At 36.3% G+C, this 12,171-nt stretch overlaps 1 protein-coding gene across 1 annotated transcript in view; it reads left to right on the top strand.

Moving 5' to 3' along the window:
* The first annotated feature begins 28 nt into the window (after positions 1 to 28).
* IFT88 (intraflagellar transport 88) overlaps positions 29 to 12,171 on the top strand; it is a 40,517-nt gene continuing 28,374 nt past the window's right edge. The window contains exons 1-15 of the mRNA XM_041416033.1: positions 29 to 257; positions 881 to 974; positions 1,955 to 2,017; positions 2,143 to 2,199; positions 2,903 to 2,956; positions 3,324 to 3,387; positions 3,464 to 3,533; positions 4,503 to 4,593; positions 5,634 to 5,738; positions 6,786 to 6,888; positions 7,538 to 7,652; positions 7,751 to 7,982; positions 8,439 to 8,509; positions 9,192 to 9,278; positions 11,791 to 11,890. Coding sequence (XP_041271967.1) covers positions 885 to 974; positions 1,955 to 2,017; positions 2,143 to 2,199; positions 2,903 to 2,956; positions 3,324 to 3,387; positions 3,464 to 3,533; positions 4,503 to 4,593; positions 5,634 to 5,738; positions 6,786 to 6,888; positions 7,538 to 7,652; positions 7,751 to 7,982; positions 8,439 to 8,509; positions 9,192 to 9,278; positions 11,791 to 11,890 — 1,302 coding nt within the window. The 5' untranslated portion in view covers positions 29 to 257; positions 881 to 884. The remainder of the gene's footprint in view (positions 258 to 880; positions 975 to 1,954; positions 2,018 to 2,142; positions 2,200 to 2,902; positions 2,957 to 3,323; positions 3,388 to 3,463; positions 3,534 to 4,502; positions 4,594 to 5,633; positions 5,739 to 6,785; positions 6,889 to 7,537; positions 7,653 to 7,750; positions 7,983 to 8,438; positions 8,510 to 9,191; positions 9,279 to 11,790; positions 11,891 to 12,171) is intronic.

Genomic DNA, 12,171 nt, shown 5'->3' with positions numbered 1-12,171 from the left:
CGGGGAGCGCCGCCGTGTCCCGGGCAACGCCGAGCGCCGAGCGGGCCGCGGGCGAGCGGAGCGTGAGTCCCGCCGGTGCCCGGAGCCGGCCGCGCTGCGGGGCTCATCGCCGGGTCCCCGCTGGAGGAACCCGCGCCGGGAGCGGCTCGGCCGCGGGGCACCGCGCACGGCGGGGAAGCGACGGGGAACGTCCTCCTCATCGTGCCGCTGCACAGGAATCGTGCGCTTCGTGCTGGCTGAGGCTTGCTTGCTGAAGGGCATGTACTTCATGTTATCGATGAAAGCAAATGTTGCCTTCTTGAGGTTTTTATGGAAACAGGTAGCCAGGCAAAGTGAGACACCTTAGTGTGTGCCCTCCGTGAGCAAAAGACCACCAGGGGAACGCACGGTATTAGGGAAATACTGGTGGAGAAAGACTTAGAACCCGGGCTTCTTTAAAGCTAGCTTTTAAAACCCGTTTTAATTGAAATGGCTTCATAACTGTAGCTATGTTGATCTCAGAAGGCGGAAGGGAAGGCTCAAAGCAAGATTAAATACTTTTCATTAGACTAACTGTTATGGTTTGGCCTATAAAGACTAACTTTAGAATATGAGTTGTCTCAAACATGAGTTAGCTGACAGTGGAAAGATACCGTTCTAGATGTAGGAATGCAATTACTTGTTACTGTAATTTAGTTTTAATGATAAATACCTTTAAAACAATTTTCATAACTGGTATAAGTAGAAAAAATATAAATCCAGGAAATGGTGCCATTTAATATTGTTTATAGACAAGTCCTAGTTTTTATGACTAATCAAACTATTACTGTTTATATTTTGCATTTTGAAATATTTATATAAAACCACCGAGATAACTTTTGCCATGTTAAATGTTTCACAGAAAAATGATGCAAAATGTGCATCCGGCTCCTGAGAGCAATGAAGATGATCTCTATTCTGGCTACAATGATTATAATCCCATGTTTGACACAGAGGTAAAATATGTGCTGTTTCCTACCTTTCCCATACATAGAATTTTAACTTACAAGTATAAGATAAGAATTTATGGGTACAATAACATACAAGTTTACAACTGCTTTGAAGTGAAATTTACTTCATTTAGCAAGAAACATCTGAAGTCTCTCAGGGATCTTCTTGAATAGTTAATTTTTTGGTAGCTTTCTATTCCAGCTAAGCACTTGTGAAGATCTCAACAGATCTAAGATACTGCAATGGTTAGCATTTTTGAAGTATAAAATCATAATTATTTGTAGGTACATTCAATGTGGTGTTTCCCATGCTGTGTGTGGCAGCAGCAAGTTTTCTGACAAAAGAGGCTCCTGAGTGGTCAGTAGGTCATTAGTTTCCTACTGTGCTGCTGCTGGAGGAGCTCACAGTAAAATGGAATCTTGCAGGTCTCTGTGCAACTGGGTAGAGCATCTGGAATGTCTTAAAGTAGCCCTGCAGACCACTTTTGAATAGCTGCTGGTTTGGAGTAGTTGGGACCCTCCAGTGATGTCATTTAGTCCAAACCCACTAGCAAGACTTGGCATCTTGTGTGAAATCCCAGTACCCAATTCATGGGAGTTGCTGCAGGACTTGAGAGATATGAGATGCTTTAATGTCTTGCATTGCAGTTGGTAATGTCAAAATTCAGAGTGTAAGTATTTGCTAAGAGCGTTTGGATGGAAAAAGAAATTCTTGTTATATTTTATGACTTCAGCTCTTTCCTGTTTTTAGAAAATAATGAGTTTTTACATTTCCTAATCTAAAATACCAAAAAAGATAGACAAATAATATAATTGTAATTTATTGTCAGTAAACCCTGTTGTTCAGTTGTCTTCAAGATTTTGTGAAGAATTTTTTATTTTTTACCAATGTGCTTTCAGTAGTCTGAAGGTTGTGGAATTGTGAGTATGGGTTGTGGAATTGTGAATTGTGGTTTTAAAAGGGTTAATGTTTTTATCTTTTCTAGGATTTAGAAAATGATGTAGCTTTTCAACAGGCAGCAAAAACAAGTCATGGAAGAAGACCCCCTGTAAGTACCTTTTAAAACACTGAGCATTAGTGTAGCTCTTACTGTGTAGAAACACTAATAATTGACACATACAGGTTTTAATTGGCAGGTTTTTTTTGTTTGGTTCTTTTTTTTTTCTCACCCAGGTGACTGCCAAAATTCCTGGTACATCAAGTCCAAGACCTCTAGCTACTGGATTTGGGGCAGGTTTTTGTTCTGTTTTATTCTTAATGAAAATGTCATTTCCAAAATATAAATGTACTATTTAATTCCATGCACAAAGTGAGCCCTTCTAAATTAAGATTTTCATTCCAGTGAACTGCATCTGTTCATTGGTTTTAATTCACAATTTTGCACTTGGTCAAGGCATGGTTACTGGTTGTTTTTCTTTTCTCTTGAGCCATGCTGCAAATCTTCTGTGCCACATAAGGCATTAGAGTCCAGGGTATTAATTGGGTTCACTTGCAGGGGAAACTGAATAGCTTGTTACTTGGGCTTGTGAAAGTTTTCTGGAAGTTAAGGTGAAATCAAGTCTTGCAGAATATGGGCTCTGAAACATCTCTAGTTGAATCAGAAAAAGTTGGTTGTGTTCTTAGATGTATTGATAAAATAAATCTGCATGGAAATATAGCTTAAATGATTAATACAGTGACAGATTTTAAAAGAGCTGATAGAAGTATCCAAGTACATAAAAAACCTTTGTTGTGAATTTGTGCTAACTGAAGTATTCAACATCTTTAAGTCTGCCAGGAATTGGCAGTATATTGCATATGAGTAACATAAATGGGAAGTTTGCTTTGAACTTATGTGAGAGTTAGCTCAGCTTTTAAAATTTAGTGTTGAGACGACTGTATGTCGGCTTCTTCTGCTTTGTGAATGACAATTTCAAACAAATTATTTTTGTAGTCAAAGGCAACTTTAACTTCATCTATGGGAAGACCTATGACAGGAACTATACAGGTAAAAGTTCCAGTATTTACGTTTTATATCCATTTGGAACAATGAATTTTTCTGATAAGTGTTAGATACAAGTATTTAGAAGTTCATTGAATTAATACAAATGTCTACACTTTTAATTTGTCCTTTTTTGAACATAGTACTGTCAAAAAGCATGAGTGTAGTGATGTGTGTTTTATTTGAACTCAGATTTGAAAGCAATAACAATATAGTATTTTCTGGCACTTACTAACATGGAATGAACAATTTGTCATTAAAATAATATATGTAGACTATATAAAACTATATATAAAATATATAATTATGTCTGTATTGTCTACAACATAATTTTTAGTGAGATTATTTTAATCTATCTTTTTCTTTATTTGAGGATGGGGTTTCTCGACCAATGACAGCAGTGCAAGCTGCAGGTTACACTAAAGCAGCTGTGAGAGGTATGGTTTGTAGAAATCACCAGCTGCCACAGGGAGATGTTATTTTACAGTTTTCAGTACTCTGTAAATTTTACAGGTTCTTCATCTGACCCTCTTGGCCAAGCAAGAGGTCCTGCTTCACCTCTGGAAAAGAAAACTTCAGACAGGTTTGTTCAGTTCTGCATTCCATTCTTTCAAAGCATTAACAGCAAGAGAAAACCAGCTGTGTGTAGAGTTTGAAAACATCCAGGCAGTTACAAAAGCTTTGAGGGCCCAAACTCTGAAGTTGGTGAAATAATGCCACAAACATTTGTGTTTGGCTGACTTTCAGGAGCATCTGATTTCAGTGATTTCTGGTTCTGACTCGCTCAGCAGCCTGGGTGTAGCTGTTGCCACACAAATGCTGCGATACTTACACAGAATTGTGCAGGACCATGAAAGTGTGTGTGACAGGCAAGGAACACCATGATTCTTGCAGCTCTTTGGGAAGAACTTGGTGGAAGTTGCCTGCTCTTTCTTCCTGTTCACTCTGAGATTAGCACTTGAGCTGAAACTTGCAGGCTGGTGCCAGTGTTGGGGATTTTGCTCAGAAATCACTGAACTTTCCAAGCAAAGTTCTGTACCCCAAATATAGCTGTACAGGAATAGGGAATCTTACTGAAATGTTTGGTTATTTAGCAGTGGAAAAAGTCTAGAAGAACCACAACTTTTTGTTTTAATCTGTATTTGCAAGCAGTGCTTTAGAATTATATATGCAAATAAAGGTTCAATTAATTGCTTTTAATGTGATATTTCATTTCATTAGTGTTTGATGTGAAAGCTCATCTGTTGTTTTGTAGTTACTTCTCCTGAACAAATTTGGTTTGTGAAATCTGCCTGTCTGTACTGTTCTTGTAACAGGATTTATGTTTTCTTAGGTCTCTGTCCTCAAATTAAGTTGTGAATGTGATGTCTTTGGACTACCTTCTCTAGGCACAGTTTCACACAATGTTTCTTTGATGGGAAAACCAGTTAGTTGTGACATGTGATATGTCTTTGTGTTGTTTTATTGAGAATGTAATGCATAAAAGCTTAGTTCTTGCAGTTACATTGCTTTAACTTTAGTGTTAATCCTTTTGTTATTATTTTTATTTTAGTTTAGAAGAGAAGATGAGGCAGTTGGAAAAAAAAGTGAATGAACTGGTTGAAGAAAGCTGTGTTGCCAATAGCTGTGGAGATTTGAAATTGGTAGTTTTTCTGAATTTTACTTCATTTCTGCTGTAATTTGTATAGATAGATATTTCAAAATGACTTGCAATCAAATGTTTAAAATTATTAAAAAAATTTTTATTCTAAATTTATTATGACTCCTGTAGTCTAGTGATACCTTGCTTTGCTGAAAAAAGTGGAGGCTGTATTTCTGGCATATATATTTGTTAAGATTTCAGTGTTACAAAAATTCCCTTCTGCCTGTATCCATTGACCTCTGCAGATGGGTCTGATGGATTAGTTGTACTGGCACAGCTCTGGCCCAGGCTAGCTGGCATTTGATGGTTCCTATGTATGATCAAAGGTTACCATGGATAAGGAACTATTTCCACTGGACAGTTTGAATGCATTTGTTCTGTTATAGAGGATACTAGAGCATTGTTGTGCCACTGAGTAGTTGCTAATTAACCAGTCTGTTTTTTTAGTTTTTCCTGAGCCTTCTGCATGTATGGTCAAGAATGCTCTTGATGTCGAAGGGTTGTTTTTCATCCTATAGGATGTTTGTTTCTGACAAGTCCAGCAGAATATCAGTTTTCCTGAAAAAGTCATCAAAGTTGTGAACTCATCTGTAAAATAGCCAAGTTGGATTTGCCTCCAATCATAAGGACTAGGAATCAAACTATGTCTTGAAGTACCTACCAGTGGCTTCCAAATAGCCACCTTGAGTAGTAACCATTACTTTCTTAATCACTGTATCCTTGTGGAGGCACACAGGACTGCTAATGGCTTTTGCTAGACCCAAAGTGTTACTTGTACAAAGAATATTGACACCAATCTGCAAAGAATTATAATTGGGTACATAATTACACAGCTAAGCAGACTTAGATAACTGGATGTCTGCTTAGTGCTGATTAAAACCTCTCAGTGAGTTGTAGTGCTTTTTGCAGGCATTTGGTGCAGTCTGTAAACCAAAGAAAACAGACATGAGTGTATTCTCTTCATACTTGTTTTGAATGTCTTTTCATCACCTTGAGTCTGTAAGATTCAAGGCCCTGTTAAATTCTAGTATTTTGTTTAAGGCTCTGGAGAAAGCAAAAGAAGCTGGAAGACAAGAAAGAGAATTGTTGAGGCAGCGTGAACAAATTGCTCCTCCAGAAAGCATCAACTTAGACCTCACTTACACAGTAAGTGCTTAGAAATCTTCAGTGACTGAAATGTTGCTAAAAAACCACCTGAGGAGAAATGTCAGTGTTTCCTGAAGTGTGTGTGTCTGTGCTGTAATGCTCCTGGCAATGTACAGAGGGGATCCATTAATGTCATCAAGTCCATTCCCATGCAATCTCAAATGCCAGAGAAACCACGTAGTCTATGTTAAGTGGAGAATAATTTCCATGAATATATATTCTATTTATTTATTCACATGTAAAACCTGCATATCAAAATACAGCAGATGCATATCCTGTATTTCAGAAATAAATAGCCTAGAGAGTGTAATATGCCAAGAGGAGAAAACAAAGTAGGAAAGATAAGATGCTGCCTTTAAATTGAACCATAAAGTGACCAAGAATATGTTACATGAAATAGGAAATAGTAGTATTTCTGAATCTTAAGGCAGGTATCCAGATTTACACTCTGGTTTTCAAATAGTAAACTTTTTTTTTTTTTTTAAAGCATACAACATGCATAAAAATGCTTAATAGATATTTAAATTCATAGTCCAAGTAGTGCTGTGGAGACAATTATTAACAATTAATATATTGAATTAGGCAGACCTGGTAATTTATTTTACCATCAAGGTCAGAGTAAAGCTGTAGAAAAAATGCAGAGCTATTTTACCTGACACCAACAGAACTTCTGTTGTGAAACAGCAGTTTGGAAAAATTCTCCCCTTCTAAACTGAGTGACCACAGGCATTAGGACCATTTTGCATATGTTGGGAGTCATAAATTACACACAGTTCCTGAGAATTATCTTGTATAAATATTTTTTAATAACCTTGCATTTTTGCACTGTGTTTACTTAGGTCTAAGGCCCATGTAGCATAACTTTGAATGCTAGTAATTTATGTACAAAAATAAAAGAATTGTCTAGAATAAGTAGCTTTTAAACTTGTTTCATCTATATCAATTTGCAAGAACAAAGGAACATTAAAGATGGGAAGCTTAAAAGTGGTAAAGACAGTAGTTCCAAGTTAAAATTAACTTGAAATCTGTAATTCCAATTTTTTGTAGGTTCTCCTCAATCTGGCCAGTCAGTATGTTGCTAACGAAATGTATGCTGAGGCGTTGACTACTTACCAAGTTATAGTGAAGAATAAGATGTTCAGCAATGGAGGTAGGTTGTATCCCAAAGTGGATTAAAACTGGTAGTCAGGCATTCAAAGTGAGGACTGCATCTGCATGGTGCTGATACTCAGAGAACTCAGCCCTCATGTCTGCAACTCAGAGTGGGTGACAGATATTCATAATCTCTGACTCAGAGAGCCAAACCACATTAAGTTATTCTGTCTTATGAAGTCTCTTCTTTCCAGAGACTAAGCTAAACATAAAGACAAATACATAATTTTATCATGCCACACATGCTATGTGGTCTTCTCTAGTACTATTTTTTTCTCTTTTGATTTGGCCTTTCTCTCCTGAAAGCTTCTTTTAGTATTTTGTGTATCTCTGAGACTCCGACTGTGGGTTTTTATTCAGAGATGCTTATTTGCATCTGTCTTCCTGGAAAGCACTATGAATAATCTCCATTTAATCCCTCAATTCAAAATCAGAATATGTCTTACATGATAGTTCTATTCTAGTTTTCGTCATTACTTCATCTTCTCTCTCATCTTGAGTTAAGCTCACACAAGGCAGTTCTGTGCAGTGCTGTTTTAAAGGGACACTGCTATTCTGTAATGAAGACAGATTTACTAGCAAGTTGTTGTACTCTGTCACTTTGAAACACTTTTAAAACGTTGTAACTCATTGACTCCTTTTGATAGGTATACTGAAGGTAAATATGGGAAACATATATTTAAAACAACGGAACTATTCCAAAGCTATCAAATTCTACCGTATGGCTCTAGACCAGATTACTAGTTCCCACAAACAGATGAGGTGAGTTTCTTCTAGGAGGCATGGTTATGGAATACAAGTTTTGGATACAGTATGATTTAGTAGTTAAAAATATAACCTAAACCTGGTTTCTTACTTAGGATAAAAATAATGGAAAATATTGGAGTTGCATTTATTAAAACGGGCCAATACGTTGATGCCATTTCTTCATTTGAAGAAATAATGAGCATATCCCCAAACCTGAAGGCAGGCTTCAACCTGATCCTATGTTACTTTGCTATTGGAAATGGTGAGCAAATGAAGAAAGCCTTCAAAAACCTCATCGAAGTTCCCTTGGAAGTGGATTATGAAGACAAATACATTTCATTAAATGTAAGTTTGAAAAAAAAATAAACTGTGTCTTTATATAGTAAATCAGGAGAAAGAGGGAGAGATACTGAATGCTTGGACTGTACTGAATATGGAAATTGATGTGTATATAAGTGTTTCAGCAAATGCTTATTTTTAAGCATGAGAATATTCTCACTGCGATCTCAGCCTTCCTGGTCTGATACATGTGACATGAACTACATCTGTTAACAACCTTAATATGAGCTGTGACAACACACATGAGCAGAAAAACAGTACTGAAGTAGTTGTAATGCCAAATTTCAGAGTATATGGTCAGAAAACTACTTTGAACTGAAGCTAACTTTTTCAATTGTGGAAAGTAAGTGAAATTATAGACTATTTATTTTACATCAATTTGTGTTTGCAGTCATATTGTCTATAAAGTAAATAAAATGTTCGTATACTGATATAATTTGCAATTGTTTTGTCCCCCTCCAGGATGATCTACATACAAATCTACTGATTGAAGCCATTAAAAATGACAGTTTAAGTCAAATAGAACGTGAGAGGTAATGGTGGACTCTGTTCTTTCTTGACTGTGATGCCTTGAATTTTAGCTCCTGGAAGGATTATCAGTCTTGTCACCTGTCCACAGCTATTGTTACAAATGTGTCCTCCCAATTCTGAGGAAAGAGCATGCTCAGAAGAACCAGTTGGATCACTCAGTTCAGTATACTGCCCTAAAGTAGAGTATCCACTCCAAATGTTACAGGGTATACTGCTTAAAACTTGCAGTGTTTGAGATTTTTAAAAAATACAGCTAGTGTGCAGTGAAAGAAAAACAGAAAAAACTAAGAGCTTAATCAAGATACAGGGGAATAGTGGTAAGAGGGAACTGGTTGTATTGACTTCTGAGATTTGTACTGAGTGCAGGAAGAAGCCAGAACACGTTTTGTTTTGTTTTGTTTTTTTTTCTATACATGTTTTTGAAATGGTGACAGAGAATTGTATGCAGGTATATAATGGTTTGGTTTGGAAGGGACTTCAGAGATGATCTGGTTCCAGGCCCCCTGCCATGGGCATGGACACCTCCCAACAGGTCAGGTTGCTCAGAGCCCCATCCAACCTGGCCTTGAACACTTCCAGGAATGAGACATCCACAGCTTCTCTGGGCAGCCTGTTCTAGTGCACCACCCTGGCAATGAAAAATTTCTTTCATGTTTTTATGTTTTGTGGTTTTGTTTCCTTTAGGAAGTCCTTGGCAGAGGACTACATCATGACAGCTGCTAAACTCATTGCACCAGCAATTGAGGCATCTTTTGCAGTAGGCTATGACTGGTAAGAGTCAAGTGGGGCTTCTTTTTGTCTAAACTGTATCAACTCTTGTGTTGGTTATTAAACCAATTCAGAGATGGAAACAGCCTGGGAAACACAGTTCTCTGTGCATCTCAAACAGCAACCAGGCTATTTTCAGTTTGCCTCCTAACATAACAAAGCATTAGATTGTGTTCTGTCTTAAAAAGTAATTTATCATCACATGTCAACTTGTTTTTCAGTGTTCTGAACTCACACAAAAAGTTCCATTTCAAAACTGAAAAGCTTTTAAAAGTCTCAGCAGACAAATGCTATATGGAAGGCAGTGATTGCTGGTCTTTAAGGTTGAAGATGGCATAATGAAGACTTGGGGTGCTTAAGAATTTTGATCACTCCATAGAGTCGTTATATAAAATACTGGAATCTAAATTTTAAGAAAGATTTGTTTGAATTTCATTTATTAACTTAATGTTTATAAATATAAACTTAATCTACCATTTCTTAAAATAGTTATACAAGTGTACAAAGTGATAGGCTGCTGATACAGTTCATCATTTGGACTTTATTTTTCAATGAACAGCTTAACTTTTTTTTTCTGTGGTATTTTCTACAGCAGAATACTCTTTTCTTTAAAACAAATCAATTAGATACACTTCCTGTAATGACAGTGTAAAAATTAATAGCATAAGTTTTTCAAAATTTATTTTTTAGTTTTTTATTATAAGGACTTACTTTGATATTTTTTGTGTTTTAATAGCATTGGAGAATAGTATGCATGCAAATGAATGTTGTATGTTGCAGGCACAATATTACTAACATATATGTTAGTGTTTGGGCAATGAATAATTTTTGATGGGAAAAGAGAACTGTCCTTGACTTGGCATTTATGGCCTGTTAGGATTATTCTCAAATTTTGCAGGTCCTATAATTATAATTCACTAGGGAATCTGTTCATACTAACAGGATACAGCCTCTCACATAGACATGTATTGTCTGCTAGAGTCCACAAGGTGGTGTTTGATGGTTTAATAATAATTATATCATTTTCTACTTCTGCCATTCTGAATGATCAGGATTTAAGTAATATGTCTTGTGAAAAAATAGGTTGTTGTTTTCTAATTTGTTAGCATGAGCAAGTCAAATTTGTTTGCTCTGTATCTTGTTTATTGTTCAGAAAAACTGGAAAAGGTTGTCAGATACTCAGTTTTCTCAGCGGTATCCACAGGATACTTGTCATAGAGTAACACACTCTCAAATGTGTTCTGGCTGATGGAACTGCTTTTGCTGAGATCTGTAGGATTTTGTGTATCAGGACAGATTTACTCTTCGTTATTTTAAGCTGAGCTATTCAAGCCCAATGAAGAAGTTTAACCAGCAGCTTGAGCTTAGTTTTTCTGATAATTAACTTTATTATGGGTCTTCTGAGTATTAAATGTACTTTCAATCAAATTCATTTTATTTAGAGAAATACAGTGGGGATAAATATTCTTTTAAGTTCATAACTCCTTACTTAAAATGTGACATAATATTGGGACTATTCTGTCATATTTCATAAAGAACACTTGGGTAGTTAGATCTCATTGAATTTTATGGTTAAAAGATGTTTAAACTGACAGTTGAAAATGCTTTTTTGATGTTGCAATGACATCTGTAATAAAAGAAGAAATTACTGATTTTTATTTCAGCTTTTCCTCTAGCATAAAAGGCATTTGTCTAAAGACTGTCCATGTGCCAAGCCAATTATAACAGCAGGCAGTTTGTTGAATTTAACTTCTGTTGACAAAATAGCCAATTATTGAAAGGAAAGAAGGTGTCTTTCCACCAGTTAAAAAAATAGTGGAAGGTGTTAAGGAAGCATCCCACAAGTTGTTCATTTACTGTGCCTATTTTCCAAATGTTTGAGAGAACAGGATATGCGTACAATAAATAAAGGTCTTACTTAAATGATCAGGCAGCTGAAAGCAGATGACACCAAACCATGGAAGATGGTGGCTGTGAGTGAACATCCTAACTGTCTGCTGCCTTCTGTTCTGCACTCTTTGCAGAAGACCCTAAGCCACAAATTACTGGGGAATGACCAGAAAGAAACTTATTATGACTTGATTAGTATTATGATGTAGTTCAGGGACAAGTCTGTAGTCTCTGGCTTTATTCACTGATATTTTTTATAAGTTAGATAATATAGGCATCCAGAGATGAAATTTGGAAAACCACATTATAGAATGTAGCCAAAGAAAGTGGCTTGAAAAATTATTTTAGTAAGTTTTTTGACATCAAGTATTGCTCAGTGATAGAAAATAGTGATATTTAGGCAGCTGACTTAAACAAGAGTCAGCAGAGATACTATAATTAGGGTAGGTTATAGGACTGAAATATTCTTATAAGTATTTTTAATCAGAGTGCTCTTTGCCACTGTGAGGAAAGATGAGCTAAGAAAATTCAGTTTGGAAAGCAAATTAGCTGAAAAAAATATGTAACTTGGAGGTATTTGCATAGATGCATTTTGTTTATCTTCATGGCTTGCTTTCTGTTGCAGGTGTGTTGATGCAGTGAAAGCTTCCCACTATGTAGAATTAGCCAATGATCTGGAAATAAATAAAGCCACTACTTACTTGAGGCAACAGAATTTTAACCAGGTATAGTAACTTTTCACATTAGTACTTTTCAATACTGTATTTGCAAAGATACCTTTGTTAGCCACAGCATATTTTTTGGCAAGGGAAAGTGTGATTTATGCAAATAATAATTATTTTGGTGCTGATGAGTAAAATAACTTTATAAAAACACTGGCAAGAGACAGATTTTATCTAAATGAAATTTGTGCCGTGGAAGTTAGAGTGAATACAGTGCATTTTAAAATCAAAACCTAAGTGTAGTTTTCTTCACTGGGTGTCCCAGCTGTCATTGCAGTTAATGG

This window comes from Onychostruthus taczanowskii, unplaced genomic scaffold (assembly GCF_017590055.1).
Source record: "Onychostruthus taczanowskii isolate IOZ18803 unplaced genomic scaffold, ASM1759005v1 scaffold50, whole genome shotgun sequence".
NCBI classification, from domain to species: Eukaryota; Metazoa; Chordata; class Aves; order Passeriformes; family Passeridae; genus Onychostruthus; species Onychostruthus taczanowskii.
The sequence above is the reverse complement of the archived record's forward strand: the minus strand, read 5'-3'. Positions and strand labels throughout refer to the sequence as shown.